Genomic DNA, 20,573 nt, shown 5'->3' with positions numbered 1-20,573 from the left:
TAAGAGCATAAAGAGATGAAAAAGTCTGTAATGAAACTTGTTTCAATGGTGAACAATTCAGCTACGCTGAAGGAGAAATAGTTTTTGATGTCATCTAGAACTGAGAAAGAAAACGTGACACAAAGGATAAAGTAAAAAGAGGCTAAATATTTTTGGGAATGGTTTTATGTATATGTTATCCCAAGTAAATAAATGTTTGAAGTGTTTGGATGACACTTCTATTCTTTCAGTTCATAGCGACTTGGAGAATTTACCATACGAGCTTTGTCAAGAAAATCCACTATCGATTTTGCTTTGGACATTAACAAAGTTTATCATCCATACTACTTCCTTATTGTTGTTTTTATAGTCCAACTTTTTCATAAGAATGGCAGTCCTTCATACTCTACTCTCACTTTCACCATAAGACATAACATGAATCAAGTTTAATTCCACTGTTTACTAGAAGAGAAATTTACATCCCTCACAACAAACCGATAACTTTAGCAGCAGAAAAATTAGTTACTGTGTCAATATTTTACCTTCTCATTAAAGAAAATTCCATATTGTGCTTTTCTGTGAAAATCATAAGACGACCAGCGCTCTTGAGGAATTATTCATTTTTTGCTTTTGGATAAAAATATTTAAGTAAAAAAGAAAACCCATGTGATAAAATGATACCTTATATGTTATGATGGTGATTACATAGCACATTTTTAATTAATTTGCAAAGAAAATTTAGTTTAATGGCACTTGGTCCATCAGCTAAACCTTTCACATATAACTCTCATTGCTTTTAGGATATATTAAAATACATGTTTCTTATTTAAATTATTTCTATTCACTTTTCTACAAATAAGTTCACTAATTTAGGTGGTTTGCCTAGTACTTTTTATTCCAATTTCTTTCCAATAATATGTTCCAGTTTTCATATAGTTTTAAAAAACTTAAAATAATCTCTCTAACAATTCTGTTCATATTTCAAATTCTCAGTCTATTTCAGCAAAAGCCTATCATTTATCTACAATGTTGCCTTGATTTTTAATTACAATTAATTTCTCAATGCCCTTCCTCTTGAGCACAGTAAATAACTAGGTACTGCCACCTGTGTAATGAAAGTAAAAAGTAAACATGCATGCTTAGTGCACTTCAGTAGAATGCACTGAGTTTCTTATGATTAACAGGAAATTGTGGCTTGTGGACATTGTCCAGTCTATTAAAATTTCTCAACAGTTCACTCAAGCTTAAATTGTGCACCTATTGTTACTTCATGACAAGAAGGGTCAAGTTGTGCGTGAATACTTTACCAAAACCATTTGGACACTCAACCACTAACATGAGACACAAAACACTGAAGAGTTGCCTTACAGTAGCCACACATTGTCAACATCTGTTGTTCACTACCTACGAGACAGTACTCTGAAGAGAATGCAACAAAACTGTGTGCTGTCTTTTTGAAGGGAACTGGAAAGGCTGTGTTTCCCAACATAGTATGAAACCATCTCAACACTATCAATTTGGTCCCCAAGTATCCAATAAGAAGAACGGTAAAAATCCACCAGAACCACGGGGCATGAAGAAGATGGGCAAGGAAGCACCTGGAATGCAACCTAGCTCAGCGACATCACGTTCTCCTCAGTGAAGAGTGTAGGATTTATCTAATGGCTGAATGGCACGGAAGGTTCTACAGGGAGCCATGAACCAATGAACACCTTAGGCATACAGTCAAACAGTTCAGCAAGGGCATGGTAAAGCCATGGTTTGGGCCAGTATCGCATACAGATGCTAGCTGTTTATCATTGCTATTGACTGTATTTAAGGGCTATGCAGTACTGTGGAAGGACCCTGCAACCTATTATAAAGGCAAACAGTGAAGACTTCAGCAACAAATTCATCTTTCAATATCAGCATACAACTCCCACATCTACCACACCTTCCTCAAGGAGGTAGGAAGGAAACAAATGGAGTGTATGTGGTATCTGCTGACATGGATCCTGCTGAGGCTGGTTGAAGCTTGTAGTATGTTACTGCAGGAACCCTTCTCACACCCACACACTGGATGACCTCGGGATGGCTGCCATCAAAGATTGGGCAGGCTCTAACACCACCCTGTGGACAGCATTCTAAAGAGGATCTAAGCATGTTAAATGCACAAGACAAAGCAACACTGTACTGAATGTTACCCAGAAGCACATTTTTAATTCACAACTGTTCACTTCTGAAGAGATTACCTTTATTTTGGTTGCTTGATTTTATTTTGCAGATTTTTTAAAAGTTTTCATAAGGGCTATTCCACCATTCTCTGTTCCCCTTGCATCTAAACCCAAATACATCCACTGATATGCAGGTGTTGTAGTTCTTTCTAAGCAGTTTATGTAACTGGTTTGACTGGTAGCATTCAAATTTGTATGTAGATCACATAAAATTACTTAAATGTTCCTTTAACTTTATCTCTTGCATTCCTTAACAGTTCAGCAGCTAATGGTCTATTGTGGTGGTGGTTGCTTCTGCTATTGCTACTGTATATATAAAGCAAAACAAGTATGAGTAACTCTGCATATTCGTGTTTTGTTTCTCCTCTTTTACATTGTGCAGTAACACCAATACCAATACCCCCCCCCCCCCCTCCTCTCTCTCTCTCTCTCTCTCTCTCTCTCTCTCTCTCTCTATATATATATATATATATATAAAGATGGTGTGACTTACCAAATGAAAGTGCTGGCAGGTCGACAGACACACAAACAAACACAAGCCTTATTTGGATTCTGTAAGTCATGATTTAATCTGTATTTCATGTTTCAAAACACCCTTAAGTTTAATAATTGAACTCAATATTGCTCATTACCAATGTATAAAAAAGCTGGCCACATATAACTTGGTTTCTGTGGCTCTGACAAGAAAATTGTTATTTCTTATCAACTGTATGTTAGTGTTTTCTAAATAAACTTTTCACTGTCGGGAATCTGACAAATAGTACAAATTTGTGAGACTATTTTAAGTTTTGACAACTGCCTACAGAGAAAGTTCTCTGTAATTTTTTGTTTGTCATTCTAATTACTATACGTTCACTGATGCCTTCAATTTCCATCCCATGCCGTTTCTTGTAGTCTAGTACATTGCCTATGTTCAACTGGGCAAGCCTTCAGTTTTCATAAATATGTCTCTAACATGAGGTATTAATCAAATTGTTCTATTTACTCTTTAGTATAGCAGGACACCATAAAACAATTTATTATTTCCCACCAAAAACCTATTTTGAGCCATCTGATATAAAATCTATCATGCTGGAGAACTTAAAATCAGATACTCTTACAATATATAGTACAATCACTTTCATTCTTTAAATTTGTTCTATATCGTCAGATTTTAGTAATTCTCGATGTCTCAAATTCATTACACTACTGTTTCTAGTTTTGCAGAAGTCTCATTAAATGGCCTGAAAAGTTTTGCTGCAGTTTCCTCCACTGCTAGATCCTGGATTCTGATTTCCATGAATCCGACAGATGAATCACCATCAACCGTGTCACATGCCCTCACTTCATGACACACTGTGGAGAGGTTTGGTATTTAAACCACGCCATGGGTGCAAAGTCTCATGATCAGGAACTTTACGCCACCACTTCTCCTCCCTTTGCCGACCAAATACTGGCAATGAAAATTTGTTCCACCACCATGACTTGAACCACCTTACCCCGCCACCGCACAAGCATGAGCTGCTGACCTCTGCCATGCAGGCAGGTTTCCATTTTCCTTGTGGATTCATTTATGGCTCCCATAGTTAAGAAATCTCTGATTTTTTTAAATTAATTTGTTTCTCCTTGCACTTCAACTTGTCATCTCATTGGTCTTTAGTGAAATCCATTCACATTTAGAAGCAATTTTTCACCTCCTTATCTGATCTTTGTTGTATCACTGAAACTATGTGCTAGATTCACAATGTAACTGTGTATGGGAAGTAACATTATAGCTGTATGTGACTAATGATGAACAATGTAAGTAAACATCTTTAAATTGCACAAATAATTAAGCACTTACGAATATTAGTAGTAACAAATATGTAGACAGCATACAATACCCTTGACTGTTCTAAACCAATTATGGTATCTATGATATGACTGTACTCAAATGTTTCTTCCTCTGGATGAAAAACTACATGCAGCACCGCTCAGAGGTAATATTCAAAATACAAAAGTAAGTCTGGAAATTTAAATTGGTATTTAATCTAAATTTATAGCTTGGACTTCAAATTGCAGTATAGACAGAAAACATCTTATGTCATATTTTCACTGACCTGTTCTACTTTGCACAGTTTGTCTACATAGCCTTGATAAGCTTTCATACAGTCTTCAGCCAAGTGAAGATGTGTTGAGTACTTGCTTAACTCTTTCTGGTATTGTGGCATCTTCTTTATCATCTGTGATAGGTCCCTCATTGACTGCTTATCACCCTGTGGCATTCGTTTGGAATCAATGAACTTCTTGAGATTCTTTGTAACATTCCTGAGTAGAAAAAGAAAAAAGAAATCTTCTGAAGAAAATATGCTGCAAGTCAGGAACAAGTTGAAACTACAGCCCACCATTTTCAATTACTTCTTAAGAAGAATTTTATTTAGCCCACACCCAGTTACATTTAAACACAGGTGTAATAAAAAATTGTTTTAATAGGATTTTCTGTTACATAAGCCTCCAGTAATTCGCAGACAAAAAAAATCACAGAACAACAGTTACACTTTCTAGTGCAATAAACTACGATACATGCGAATTCAACAATTATGAGGGACAACATAAGAACGGCATTACTTACCATAAGCCGAAAGACTGAACAATTACGGAAGGGTATTTTATGCACAACAGGGCATATACAGGGAAGCTATGGAGTCAATCCACAAGAAGTGACCAGTAATGGTTGCATGACCATTTTTAAATATTTTAATTTTTTATATGTGATTACCCTACAATTGAAAAGTTCAAAATAGTTTTAAAAAAATTTTTACCTTTCATCTTTACTGAATGGCGGCCATTTTCATTTGTAAGCACGCGATGATGTTTCAGTTTAGAGACGTTAGCAAAACTATGAATATCAGTGCACTGGGTTAAGTTACAACATTGCAATTGACATGATTGTTTTTCGAAAAGTGTCCTCTACAACATTGTCTATTACACAAAATACCCTAAATTCAAAAATAACCAGTCAAAATGACCTCCAAAGTTGTTATCCAAATTTTCAAAAATCCACTTTTTAGGCCCAAAAATAACATACAAGGAGCGATTTATGAGTATTTTTTTCCTGCAGTTTGATATCATACACTACTAGCCTCATATAGAGCAATAACACTTACAAATGTTTCCTTAATTTTTTATGAATTTTTGAAATTTGAAAATTTTAATTTTTTGTAAAGTTTGGGGTTAGTTATCTCACGTGGGACTCAATATAAAAATATGATTTTTGCACAGTTTTTACACCTATATGATGGCAAAGTACTGTAAAAATTTCAGCAATGATATCTGACTGAACAGATATATGGATTTTTGAAAATGAGGAAATAATTCACATTACTCTATGACTGATCTTATGGTTGTTGCCTATTTAAATGGTTTATTGTATCAATGTAATAAAATTTAATTGTGACGTATAATTAGTTAACACTATCACCCAATATTCATTTAGTTTATTTATTTTTAATAATGCAATTTTAAACAATAGGAGCTTTCACTTCTGTTCTATGGTAATAGAATGCCCATTTACGTTTGGGTTTATTGTCAATAGGTACATTATTGCTGCATGTTGCATTGTTGTAGTCGGTCTGTTCCCAAACCTCTGTTAGAGTGGATGTACATACTTCATCGAGAGTGTAGAATGTGTTATGTGCTTTGTTCTATGTGTAATTTGTAATTAATTTTGACAGATTAACTGGAATGCAATAACATGGATTAACAGTGCTCTGTTGGACAGATAGCAAAGTGAAGTGTGTCACAAAACAGTTTACGGTTCAGTTTCAAAAAACTTGAAAATATCAATGACTTTGATGAAGTTAGACAAACTTTGTTTAAATTTTGAATAAGTTCTTCTGTAACATCAGTTTGTGAGTATCACGAGAAGAAATATATTCTGAACTACAACTACATTTTTGAAAGAAAGTGCTGTGATCCACTTAAAGTTCATAAAAAGCCTATTACTAAAGGTTTGAGGGAAATAAAACTTGCAACTTTAACATTTGTCCTTGTTATGTGAGACTGAAATAGCTTCCAAAGTGAAATGTAATGTGATTCCTGGAAATTCCTTGTGCCCAAATTGTTACTCAAAAGTATTTGTTAAGAATCCAGAACCAGAATCGTGTAACCTTGTTAATGACATTTATATTCCTAATGAGGAAGCTGTTGGCACATTGGATTTTGCTTGTTCTAAGCTAGACATATCTCCTGCTTCGAAAATAATAAAATTATGTAGCAGAAAAAGAAAAGCAGCTATTGAAAATAAGGTACAGCAAATTTCACACAAAATTAGATAAGACTTGGAATCATGTTTTAATAATACAGATACCAACATTATGTCTAAAGAAGAAGAAAACCTACCACCAGCTTCATCTGACACTGAATATTTGAGCTTAACAGAGAAATCAAAAATTAAATGTTCAGTAACAACAACAACAACGACATCTAAAGAGGAAAAAGTTAAAATTTTACATTTGCTCCCTGACTCATGGTCAAGAGAAAAAAAATAGTTCATGAATTCGATGTTTCTCATCGTTTGGTTAAACTAACCCAAAAATTAGTATAAGAGCGAGGCATTCTTCCAGTTTTAGGAAAGAAGAAAGGATTAGGTGCGAGTGAAGAAACAATTAAAAAGATCCAGCAGTTTTTTGAAGATGATGAAAACAGTAGAATGTGCCCAGGTTGCAAAGATAGCAAAAGAGTTGTTATAAATGAAGTTGAAATAACAAAGCAGAAACAACTAGTGCTGTCAGATTTAAATGAACTTTATGTAGCTTTCAAAAAGTCTCATCCTGAAAGGAAAATTGGAAGGTCAAAATTCTGTGACCTCCACCCTAAGTGGTGTATTTTGGATGTTTCTAAAATCCAAAGTAAGTTTTTGAAGGACAAAAAAGCAAAAAATTCACGAAACCGAATGCCTAGTGCTAGCTGATTTTGTAGAAAATTTTACATTTGTAATTCAGGATGCAATACAAGGGTACCAGGCAACAGTGCATCAATTTATTCTCTTCTTTAAAAATGAGAAAGATGAAGCTTGCAGTTCTGCAATTTGCATTCCAAGGGACTACTTGGAGCACAACACTTTGGCTGTACATGTGTTTCAAAAGTATGTAATAAATTACATTAAATAAAATTCTCCCAAGGTTAAGAAGCTGATATACTTTTCAGATGGAAGTGGTAGTCAGTATAAGAACAAAAAGAAATTTTCAAATCCGTACAACCACAAAGCAGACTTTGGGTTGGAGGCTAAATGACACTTTTTTGCATCTTGTCATGGTAAAAATGCATGTGATGGAGTAGGAGGTACAACAAAATGTGAAATAAAGCCAGCCTACAAAGACCAACCACAGACCAAATTCTCACAGTACAGGACATGTATGTCTTTTGCAAGGATAATGTTAAAGGCATGACCTATTTTCTGATCAATAAAGAAGTGGTTCTGCATATGAAAACCAGATTTGAAAGCTGTATAGCAACAAAAGGAACAAGGCATTTTCACAAATTCCTTGGCATTGCAGAAAACTTAATTCGATGCTATATAACATCAGAAACCAAAATTTATGAGGATAATTGAGTCAGTAAAATTACATCTCTGTCTTTAACGTTGAATGACACAGTGGCATGTGTGTATGGTGGACAGTGGTGGCTTGCAGAGGTTGAAAGAATTAGTTTGGGAAACAATGATGTTCTTGCGCATTTTTAGCACCCTGCTGGCCCAATATCATCATTCAATAAATCTTCTAGTGACAAAGTTTGGATATCAATGAAAAATGTTTTAAGGAAAGTTTCAGTGCTTAAACTTACCACAGCAACTGGGAGGTTTTATTGTATATCACAGAAGCTGTCTGAAGAAATAAAGTGTTCTTAACATTCATCACCAGGTTTAAGAACAGTCACATATCAAAGGATGTTAATTTAAAATATTTATTTTAAATATGTCAAAATAATATAAATGTTGTGTTGCTTGAGGCTTTCCCGGCGGACATGTTGTATATATGGTTCTCGGGCGAGACGTCGGATGTCATAGTGCAAACTCCACAATATTTCGTCAGCGCAACTGGCCGACATCTTCAGGTGCGACGAACACACTGCTAAGGCAGGACCAGGGCCCCCCATTTATGCCAGTTTTAGACAGGAAGTGCGCATGCGTGGAGGCGCCAAATTCGATGGCCAATAGCGACGATATCAGCTAGTAGCTGGAAGGACAGTAACGCCACCAACAGGATGAAGAACCAAATACTTCGGCGCACGCGCGGAGGCTGCCGCCGCTGCTCTGCGCTGCCATCGGCCGCCCCAGCGACCTCCGACGGAAGCCGCAAGCAAAACTGCGCGTCCACGTAGGCGCCTTGATTATTCTCCCGTTGTCAACAGAATATTTATGTTGCTGGCGAATCGTCGTCAGTCTCATGACCAACAGTATTCCTCTCTGCTCGAAGCGACTTCAATATGGCCAGTGCTGGATCCCAAGCTGTACTAAGCTGAAAGCCCGTGTGTCTGTTTACAAGATTCGTCGAGTTACGTATTTCCACTGCTTCCTTAATAACACTGTCCCAGTACGAACTCGTCGATGCGAGGATTTTTGTATGTTGATAATTCATAGAATGGCCTGTACTGAGACAATGCTCGGCCACTGCAGACTTTTCTGGTTGCTCCAGACGAGTGTAGCGTCTGTGTTCAGTGCATCTCTCTTCTACAGTGCGACAAGTTTGTCAGATGTACGACATGCCGCAGCTACAAGGAATCTCGTAAACACCGGGTTTTCTTAGGCCAAGGCTGTCCTTAGATGAGCCCAAGAGAGCTCTGAGTTTTGCCGGCGGACGAAAAACACATTTAACTTTATGCCTCTTCAATAATCTTCCTATTTTTGAAGAGACACCGCCGATGTATGGCAAGATGACCATTCCCCTTTGTTCTTCGCCTTCTTCCACTTCCTCACGTTGGGTAACCCGCTTCAGTTGTAAGGCACGGTGAATCTCCCGTTCGGAATATCCATTTTGTTGGAAAACGGTGCGCAGATGGAGTAGCTCATTGGATAAGCTGTCTGAGTCTGATATGGCTCGTGCTCTGTGGACCAACGTCCTCAGTACGCCACTTCGTTGCGAAGGATGGTGACAGGTGGTGGCCTGCCCAAAATTCACAAGGATAATGTGCCACTGCGGCCTATTGTGAGTAATATCGGGGCACCAACGTATAATCTCGCGAAACATCTGGTAGCGCAATTCTTTCACATCACAGACTGTTCCCCGATGTGGAATGGTGACTCACCAGTCTTGAGAGTGTTTGAAAATGTGACTGGCCCTAAACAGTGGTAGATGAACATTGTGTTCCAGATTCATGAGCAGCTATGTCATAATAACCATAGGTTGCCTTACTGTTCCTAGATGAACATATGCTGACAAACTCTCTGCGTTGAACAGGTAGTATTGTTCCTTACTCCTGAGGAAATGGAAAAGTGTGTGCTATAACAACACTAATTAAAGGAAAGTGTAAATGTTTTGCTTCCTCTCTGTCACATTCCCTCTATAGCACATTCAATGGCAATTACACAAACTCTCAGCTTCATCCTTCAGTTTCTGAAGGTGCAGCCCAATGTGACATCAATAGAAACCCACACTTGCTAAAAGTCAGCATATTGTTAAGCTCTATTGCAATAGGGTTACTGCCAAGCATTTTAATATTTTGTACCTGCTTAGCCCAGAGATAGTTTTAGATTTGCATGTTTGATTGATGCATTGCACAGCTTTATCCTTGCAGAACTGAGGAAACTTTACAAAGGACCTACCTCCACTTTTCAGTATTCCCTCTCCTTCCCTCTTTCCTGACGAAGCAACCGTTTGTTGCGAAACCAGAATTTTTGTGTATCTTTGTGTTTGTGTGTCTATTGACCTGCCAGCGCTTTCGTAGATTATATATATAAAAACAAAGATGACGTGACTTACCAAACGAAAGCGCTGGCACGTCGATAGACACACAAACAAACACAAATATACACACAAAATTCTAGCTTTCGCAACCAACGGTTGCTTCATCAGGAAAGAGCGAAGGAGAGGGAAAGACGAAAGGATGTGGGTTTTAAAGGAGAGGGTAAGGAGTCATTCCAATCCCGGGAGCGGAAAGACTTACCTTAGGGGGAAAAAAGGACGGGTATACACTCGCACACACACACACACACACACACACACACACACACACACACACACACACATATCCATCCACACATATACAGACACAAGCAGTCTGCTTGTGTCTGTATATGTGTGGATGGATATATATGTGTGTGTGTGTGTGTGTGTGTGTGTGTGTGTAAAGGCACATGCCATGTTTGAACAAGCATTGTGCAGTTGAAAAATGGCACCACAACACTATCACATGAGAAAACACACGAAGACACAGGATGTATGTAACATACCACTTAGTCGTTTAGTTCCCTCAGCCACAACCAGCCATGGCTGAAAGTCTTACTCAATGGCTCCCCACACGATGATGCCATGAAAAGCACAGCTGCGCCTCTCCAAAACACTGCAAGAATGGGACCTCTCCCACTGCCATATTTACCGACTGTCATCTGTGGTGGTGCAGAACCACAACTGAATCACAAATTGTTGAAACCAAATAAGTCAAAATTTTCAATTTTCGCTTTTTCACTGAATAGTACATTTAAGAGTATAGCCTATAATTCGGTGTCAATATGAAACATGTCATGCTCATACAAATGGTAGAAAAGGTGGTTCACTTCACGCTGTATATTGTTGAAACCAAGTAAGTGCCTGACTTATTTCATTTCAACAGATGCTGCTCTTTTCCAGAATGAAGTCACTTTCAGTTCTGAAAAATTCCAGTAATGTAGCAGTCATACATATGGCAGTATTCAGTTTTTTGTTTCTCCTGAAAAATGTAAAAAAAAGACTTATTTGGTTTCAACAACTGATGATGATGATTCACTTAATCACTGAACAATGTGACTACATTCTTCAGCAGTCCATGCTTCTCAGTCATGACGACACTCAATATGCAGGTGTTTGTTTTTGTTAATAGCAGCCTTTACATGGGGTAGTAATTCCCTAATGTGGCTGCTGCTAGTCTCCAACCAACTGTGCAGGATGAAACAATGTTGCAGCGAGTCAATTACTTGTTTTCAGATGGCAGATGCAGGAGTTACAATTTGTCTGGTGGTCAATATGGCAATCCTTCCTTGTGGTGAAGACACAGTTGACTGGAACTTAATGACGACTATGACTGCCCTCACATCTGCCTGCAGTCCGACATCAGGTCAGTGTCGCATCCAAATGCCTCACAAATAAGCATACTGCACGATCCCATCTGCCAGCCAAAGAGAGCCCCACAATGATGTCCCATTCAAATTCTATTAGATACTGGCACTGCTGCCTCTCTGGAGTAAGTGGCATCGCAGTTCTTCCTAGAGATCACTCAACATCTGACACTGTTCATGCAGCTTATACACACTATCAGGTCTGGTAAAAACACTGAACACTAACCACACTACAGAACTTAGTTGGCCATTCTACCTATAACAATGAATAATCTTTTACACACTCACCGATGTGTACATGTACAGAGTTAAATTAATATCTGACCATGTCTTCCGAGTGCTTCACTATATTTTGGCAGGCAGTGTATTTCCACTGCAGGCAACTTATGCCATTCACAGTTCCTTTTAAGATTGTCTTTTGTTTAACATTTTATATCTCATATGCAATCATCAAAGATATGACTAAAATACATTATTCACTGGGGAGAAAAAATTCTGAAGTTATAACCACTTTCACATGGAACACTGGCAGTTGTGGCTGGTCATCTAGTCCAGTCTTGCTCACTTTCCTTGGAATTATGTACACAACCACTTACTACAGATTGTAACCGAAAGTCTAGTCTGTTGTCTAAATAGAGGAAGAATATTGGTGTAAGTACTCTGAAGACACAAAGGGAAATGAAGTTGTCAACACTGCTTCCACTACTAAACACAGAAATAAAAGACTCACTACACAGATAACCAAAATACATGTACATGAATTATCACTTGTACTTAAGCCTGGAAAGTATGAATCACCTCTATCTCCTATTGGTGATCTTTAATGTCCATACAAAATATTCAAGGTCTGACAGCCTTCGCAGTGCCATTTCTACTTTTGTACACAACTATGTGTTAACTACTGAAGCTACTTTGTAGCTCACTAAATCTCCACTGAAGTGACATACCCAGTAAGTGCAGCCCTCTGGCAGCAGAAAAAGGAACAGTCTGCACATTAAAAGACAAAGTAACTGTTGCCCTCAGGTTGTAGGTACACTTATCTATAAGGGATATGGATGCCTTCAGCAACACCTGGTTGCACGTGCCCATATGGCATATAGTCACTGTGCTGTAAGTGTTATGAGACATCATTCTTTGAGCACAATTACCTGAATACCTTTCGGTTGCATGGCTGTAAAATTGTCCATAGACCACACAAATTACTGCATGTTTCTGAGTAATACATCACATTAAAATCTAGTGAAATGAAGATTATACATCAGACGGATCCCTGCATTATATGGAAATCCTAGTTGTAACATTAACGTGTAACACGTGCTCAATAGGTTGCTTACTAAGAACTGTTTTGCATCAACAACTATCCACTGCAGTGATACATAGCAAACTTTTTTCAGGGCTTTTTTTTTGTAGAGGTTTGTACTACACTTCTCATCCAGGTTATGCCAACTTCCTTGTTGCACACAATGTTCAACTGCTGAACCATATGATGGCCACTAAGGCATGCCCAAGGACTAGTGGTGTGAGGCAGCATTTCCAGATCCCAGTACAGGAACCCCAGATTCACAAAACCCATATCCAATGTATAATGTGATAGTTCACTGAAGAGTGCAATATCTGGCACAAGCTTGTCAAATGAAAGAGAGAAAGGAGGCAGTGCAAACGCAAATTTGCACTTTATTTTCAGATTTTAGGAAACAAAAACTAAAACTTACTGTGAAACAACAGCAATGTGTTGATGTCTGAGCCCAACCCACAATTCATCATTTTCATCCAGCAGCACCTCTTTTTCTGGTGCCCCTGCTGTTGCTTCATACCTAGACCACAGAAATCAAAGATTCAGTATGGAGGAGTATATATTTACAGAGATAACTTAAAATATGTTACATTTGTGAATTTGTATCAAATTCAAAGAGAGAATAATACACTCAGGAAGAAGGGGGCAGAGGCTGTGAATACAGCTGTATGACAAAATAACTTACTTATAGACATCATTTTCTATTGGCAGTAAATCATATGCCATTGCTTGCAGTGTTAGTTCATGAAGTAATGGTGAGACACAGTCGAATCCTCTATCCAAAATCAAAAGCTGGGAACGAGCTTTTTCTGGTCCTTCACCCATTGTAGGTTCATCTGCCTTATATGCATCTAATTTCTGTTGAACTAGTTGGGCTAATTCAACATTCTTGTCAAAATCACTGGAAAAAAGATAATCATTAAAATGAAATTTCTAAAAACAGAACATCTATCTTATTAGACAGGAGCAAGTTAAAAATGGAAATAAAACTTCTGTGAACCTATCTACAAACAATGCCGAACAAATTTAAGACTAGGCTGGAACATAAGGAACTTATGGTCACTTCAGATAATATTAGAAGATAATTTACGTGAGCCAACAGTTTATTTCAACTGAAATTTTCACCATAATGATATTACAATCATTTTGTAAAATACATGAATGTGTGCACTGCAACAGTACAATCAGTAATTAACAGATACACTGTAGGGGAACATCATGAGAAAAATAACTAAACAATAGCAGAAGAAAAGGGCAGCAAGCTGACCACAGGACTACAAATTTATGAGCTCACTGCTCTGCAATGCGCTAAATTTTGAAAGATATATCACACTTTGCTTTCCTATAAAATGGAAGGATAGTATGTGCTTAAATTAATGGTTATCCCCACATTAAAATTTGTAAGTTACACTCTTAAAATGCCTCACACAATAACTAATACAGTAATCATTATTTGTGGCAGGGGAAGGTTCTCCAAACTAGAGTATGATGGCATTGCTTTATCAGGGTATATATGCAGACAAGGAAAAAGAATTCACAGATCTCCCAGTTAAAAATAAATTTTCTCCCAGGGGAAAATACAATTTTTCCGTGTTAAGTGACTGTATTCTTTCCGTCAGAACTGTAAAACTTATCAATCCTTTGAATGGATATGGTTTCATACAGCAGCGCAGAATTTATCGGCACTTTAGAAAATGAAACTCGAAGGGAGGGAAGGGGGGGGGGGGGGGGGGGGAGGGGGGGTAAAACACGTTTTGGAAAGATCATTGATGTGCAGCAACATGTACACTGCGTATTTTCGTATTACGAGAGTACAAATTCAAATTCTATCAACAGGAAAAGTCAATGGTTTAAGTTAATATACATTTCACGTATAATATTTCTTTCTCAGATTAATAAGCTACAAGAGAAGCTAAGCTTCCGTCCCGTTTTATCTGCAGGAAAGTTCATTTCCAGATGCGACGAGGATTCCCTGGCAGAGACATAACGTACTCTGTCCATGCATTCAAAAATCAACTTCAAATTCATTCAGAAATCAACTTAGAATGTGTTCAAAAATTTCCAAAAACAGCAAGGGATTTCAAAATCATATGAATAATCGATAGATCGACGTGCGCTGGATGCTAGGTTCTTTGTGAAACAAGGTTTTTTCCTCAAGAATATGAATTTGCCCCCAACCCCCGAAATTGCCGCCTGGCTCGGATACCCTGGTTGAGACCGACACTGACTGTGGAAACTTTATTATTGATAACTGAGTCATGCGTGGCTCGTGTTCCTGCCATCATGTATTTTACACCCTGTTTTTAACGTACTTCCACCTCACTACATTAATTTAAATTACTACTGTCACTGAGTTGCTGCTCAGCCTGACCATGACCGGTGCTAGCAGCACGTATCGATATATCCCCTCTCGTAGTACCGTTGTTTGACTGCTATTACTTCCTGCTCGTTGACTGTAGTTGGGGAGTTCGGGTTGCAAGTTTGGGTCTGCCAGTCAGTTGGAACATGTTTGGAACGCAGTCCGGGCCTGTCAGTCGCCGAGTTGCAATGCGGCACTAGTGCAGTCGGCTTGGAGCAGCAGTGAGGTCTGCGTCAATATGGCTCACCCGACCATTGCTGCCACACATCATTTGAGCCATGACATGGTCTTGGTGGATCGTCGGTCAGTCGTCCAACCAGAAGACCCATTTTGGCTCGCTGATCGTTCATGAGTCGTCGTCGTCCTCTCTCTCTCTCTCTCTCTCTCTCTCTCTCTCTCTCTCTCTCTGTGTGTGTGTGTGTGTGTGTGTGTGTGTGTGTGTGTGTGTGTGTGTGTGTGTGTGTGTGTAGGTTCTTTGTGAAACAAGGTTTTTTTTCCTCAAGAATATGAATTTGTCCCCAACCCCCGAAATTGCCGCCTGGCGCGCGCGCGTGCGCACGCACACACACACACACACACACACACACACACACACACACACACACACACACACACCGACTCCCGATTTGTCTTCCTGTGTGTTTAGTTACTGCTGGATATCGTTCAGGTCTTCGTGCAAGTGTGTGTCAGGTTGTGTGTGTAGTTTACGTTATTTCCACTGACGACTGCCCTTATAACGGTAGTCGGTCGGTTGCTACGGACCAGGGAAGTTATCTCCACGTGGTGCAGTCGGCTGGGTCCACTGGTGGCCCCTGTGCAGTGGCAGGGCGTGTGTGGAGCTGTCCAATCGCTACGAGCTTCATGGTTCACCGACCCAGGACGTCAAAGTTGACTAGTGGTTTCAACTACCCACACCACGTCCATTCATTCATGTTGTGGTAGTTCGTTTTGGTGGTTTGCTGTTGGGGAGGTTTTCTTGTGAGCAACACCAAGTGTTTCTATTGCTGAAATTTAGCTGCCATGCGGTGGAATTAACTGTTTTGGTTGACTACAATTCGAGTGCACCAGCAGAATTTTCTGCCTTGTTGCCGTTAGTGTTCTGGTTACCTGCCCTGGGCACTGACGTCAATTCAGGCAGTATTCTTTTGAGTGAAGTTAACTATATTACCGTATTTCAAATTCAAGTGTACCAGCGGAATTTTCTACCTTGTGGCCATTAGTGTTCCGGTTACCTGCCCTGGCCACTAACGTAATTTCAGGCAGTGTCCTTTCCTCACCTGTTGTTGCTGTCCAACATGGTGTGCAATTTTGACAGCTAATACATACTTCATTGTGGATTATCATGTTTGTATCCTTTTGTGTTTGAGTTTTCATCTACTGATTGATGGGAAGCAAGTCATCATGTCGGTCGGTCCGAGGCTGTCCCCTGGTCGGGCTCCGATGGATCAAGTACAGTTGGGCTCACCACCTCTCTCACGTAAGTTAACAAGGGCAGAACGAACTCCCTGGAGGCTTCTAAGTGCCATTGTCTTTAATGTCTTTCTCACCAGTGTTCAATTATTTGTTTTCAGCTACTTAAAATTTAAGGCTTATGGATATATTTCCTTTTTTTAAAATTTTGCAAAATTAATGGTGGGCTTTTAGCCTTGCAACTTTATTCTTAAAATTTTCTTTCAAGCTTAAACATTGCAGCCTTCTGCCTTTTAAGATTATGGTAATATATTTTAAAATTTTGAAATTTAATTGTGGCCTTCAGTCATTTGTATTGCACCTTGCATATGTTTGTTCTATCTGCTTTGCCTTGAGGTTTTCCACCTAGCTGTGATAAATGTTTTTTAATTATTTTATTTGCTTTTTAATTGATTTTTTTATCTTGCTGATTTTTAAGATTTCTTGTTTGGAGGCCTTCAGTCATGAAAGAGTTGCATTTGGTAAAGGTTCGGCTATGTGCCACATTGGTTGTAAATGTGTTATTAAATTACAAGAAATTACAATTAAAAGGTGAAACTGAAACCAACCTTATTTGGCCCTTTCAACAATCCTAATTACCTGTTCTGACCAGCAGGTGTTTCAATAATGATTATAATACACTGCCAGATAAAAAAAATAATACCCTTTTATATGTTTCCAATCCACTCAAGACTTGTTGGAACAGTGCATATGGAGTACAGGAAATGATTAAATTTACAGATCAATAGCACACGCGGTTCTGAGGTACCAGGTATTGATGCATTCTGAAGTACTAGTATTAGTATATGGTGCCGCCTCCACAGGCAGCAATACAAGCACTGGCAGCCATCCAGTCAATCGTACAGATGGCAAATACTGTCCTGGGAGATTTATGCCACACCTGCTCAACCTATTCATGTAGTTCTGTAAGAGTAGTTAGTTGATGAGTCACACAAGCCACTTCTCATCCCATTATACCCCACACACGCTCAATTGGAGACAAGTCCAAAGACTGTGCTGCAAACACAATCCTGTTAGTACAATGCATCACATTCCTGTTGCAAGAATTACAAAAGAACAGGTTTAACAACCTTTTGCACATAGAAAGTTTTAGCTTCTGGCACCACAGACCATAAGCCCAGGAATGGGGGCAGTGTGTCATAAACAAATGCACTCTATGGCTACAACACTCAGCAGGTCTACATCTTATGGGCACATGACCATCACTTGCATGCAGGCAGAATCTACTTTCACTGTTCAAGATCATGGCATATTATTCCATTTTCCAAGTGATCCTCTGACAGCACCACTTTAGTCATGCATATTGATTCTATAGCGTGATTGGAAGACAGATTAGATATGTGCATGCTCTTAGACTCACTGCTAATAACTGGTTCACAACAGTTCAACTTTACACATCTCAGCTCCCAAGCCCTCTTATCTTTGCTGTAGTAGCTGTATAATCTGCTTCTGCTGCCATTACAATACGACAATCCTAGCAGGTGTGTGTGAAGTGTGGACATCCAGAGTCTCAGCTACAGGTGTGAGAATGTTCAGGTGACCAATGATACCAGCATCATTGCACAACTAACGAAGCAAATCCAACTTGTATTGTAATTCTCCAGAAGTATCATGTCACCATTTGGAAGGCCACAATTTCACCCCTTTCAATCTTGCTCAGTTGGCTGCACAAAGTAAGAGTGTCTGTCTCTGACACGGTTGCCTGTTTGCCTCACAGGTTCGCACCATAACAAGCCTTCTGGCTGTCAACATTCCCTATTAAAGGGTAGACACAAATGGCAATCTGGTGGCTATGCCACTACACTATCTGTTGGCAGATGACAGTGATACCATTATCAGTACATCTATCCCCCAGGTGGCACACACCATCATCAGATCAAAACTGATGTCTTTACAAGAGTATTTCTTTTTCTCCACCACACTCCAGCAGTGTATGTTGGTCTGTGCACACAACAGCAAGGCCTTCAGTAACCTTGGCTGTAGAAGCACAAGTATTTGTGGAAGAGAGAATTACTTATAGTTCCCCAAGCCTCATGACTATCACACTTCAAAATACTAAGTACTCTGAAATCTTGATCCTCGGTTATAGCAGCTGAGTAAGTTAGTCATCAAAAGCTAAGCCCAGTAAAAGCAGTTACTTTAAAATGTTGGCATAAACCTGCAACAGGCATGTGTTTGCTGCAAGGATAAAAAAAAATTGAGAAGAAGTGTGTGATTAAAGGCCACTGAAGCAAACCATTTACAGTAGATACAGCGAATTAATAGCCAAAAAAACATTGTACTTTAAGCACTATTCTGAGAAGAAACTTCTATTTAAAAGGATCCAACAATGCATCTGTCCTCAGGCATAAATGAAAAGAGAGATATATATTAAACTCTAAACAATTTAAAGCACTATGTTCACTGTAGTACACCATTAAGAAGGTACCCATCACTGAAGTAGTGTGAGGACAGGAAGGACTGTATAAAGATGCAAATGCAGCTCTAAGCCAGATTCATACAGCTGTAAGTATATTGTGTCAAAATACAACAACAGGCCTCTGGAGTGAAATTAAGATAAATAACTTACTAAGAACACATATTTTACAGTCAACTTCATCGGGGTTAGATTACTAATGGTGTAGTGATACCTTCTGAGCTGACACGGAAAGTGATGTTCATATGGATTCTTAGGGAGGACATACACCGACATAGTGAGCCAACCTTGACATGTGGTGTAGCAGATAGATAACAAGACAATGGCCTGACATGCACGTAACTCGACGCCAATGGAAGTGATGCGCTGTTAGTAATGTAACACTGTCTCCGACGACAAAGGAGTTTTGACTTTAGTCAATAGAAGTCTAACAGACATTGATGGGTACCTTCTTAATGGTGTACTACAGTGAACATAGTGCTTAAAATTGTTTAAAGTTTAATATATATCTCTCTTTTCTTTTATGTCTGAGGACATATTCTAAGAACTGTGGCTGAATTGTCAAACACCTTCCCGGAACACCTGCAACCTGAATATTTACCAACACCAACTCAAGAAATCTGGAAGAAAATGGCTGGTCATTACTGAGAACTGTGGAACCTTCTGAACCTTATCAATAGGTTAGACAGAAAGCACATCAGAGTTAGGGCTCCTGCTACACATGGATCAACATTTAAAAATGGCAGAGGATTTCCTTCCACAGTCTTGTTAGCCATTGATCTTTATGTTTGGGAGTATGGTCACAACAGTGATGGAAGAGTACAAGAAGCGAATTCTTTTGGTAGAACACTGTTTGGGGGGGGGTTGACACCCTGCTTCCAGAACCTACACCTTTGTTGCAAGAAGACTGAAAATCTCATTATTTTGCTATGGGTAAAGCTTTTGCTCTCACAAAACACACAATGAGATTTACAAATAGACAACTGTCTAATGAAAGGTGCATATTTAATTATACATTACTTCAGGAAAGCAGCTCTTCACAATTCAAGTTCTGGATGTTGCGTACTTCAATAAACTGTGACGTGAACAAAACTGACATGGCGGTTCAAGCTCTCTCTCTGTGTGTGTGTGTGTGTGTGTGTGTGTGTGTGTGTGTGCGCACCACCCTGTTGGGACTTAGAGAAAAACTAGAGAACTAACAGAGACATACAAATGCCATGGAGCTGAGAAATCACATCTGTAGTTTACTTCTTAGTCCAAGTAGAGCATTGTCTTTGCAAAATGATGTATGTATGCAGCTATGTACCCAAAAAATCTAATTTGCATTATATTCAGCAAATCAGTAGACAGATTTTCAGACTTCTATAGAAAACCCTATTACATATTTCCATTTAGATCTTTATATTCTTCCTCTTCTAAAAATAAATTAATTTAAATTACTGAACTTTTCTCTGATCTAACACTTGTAATCCTTTCCCAAGCTATCTTGAGCATTTCTGTTGCTTCCACCATGCTACTGTAATCATAAATACATAGGCATTTCTCCAGAAGACCATGAAAATTAATACTGAACT

At 38.8% G+C, this 20,573-nt stretch overlaps 1 protein-coding gene across 6 annotated transcripts in view; it reads right to left on the bottom strand.

Moving 5' to 3' along the window:
* LOC124556763 (protein ROP) overlaps positions 1 to 20,573 on the bottom strand; it is a 148,880-nt gene that overhangs the window by 64,975 nt on the left and 63,332 nt on the right. For all 6 annotated transcript variants that reach the window (XR_006968685.1, XR_006968684.1, XM_047130771.1 and 3 more), the window contains exons 6-8: positions 13,440 to 13,655; positions 13,173 to 13,274; positions 4,271 to 4,478 (exon numbers count right to left, since the gene is read on the bottom strand). Coding sequence is in view for 4 of the 6 variants with exons in the window: in XM_047130771.1 (XP_046986727.1) it covers positions 4,271 to 4,478; positions 13,173 to 13,274; positions 13,440 to 13,655 (526 nt within the window). In the remaining 2 variants the exon portion in view is untranslated. The remainder of the gene's footprint in view (positions 1 to 4,270; positions 4,479 to 13,172; positions 13,275 to 13,439; positions 13,656 to 20,573) is intronic.

Source organism: Schistocerca americana, chromosome X (genome assembly GCF_021461395.2).
Source record: "Schistocerca americana isolate TAMUIC-IGC-003095 chromosome X, iqSchAmer2.1, whole genome shotgun sequence".
Classification (NCBI taxonomy): Eukaryota; Metazoa; Arthropoda; class Insecta; order Orthoptera; family Acrididae; genus Schistocerca; species Schistocerca americana.
Note: the sequence above shows the minus strand (reverse complement) of the source record. Positions and strands in the feature narration are given on the sequence as shown.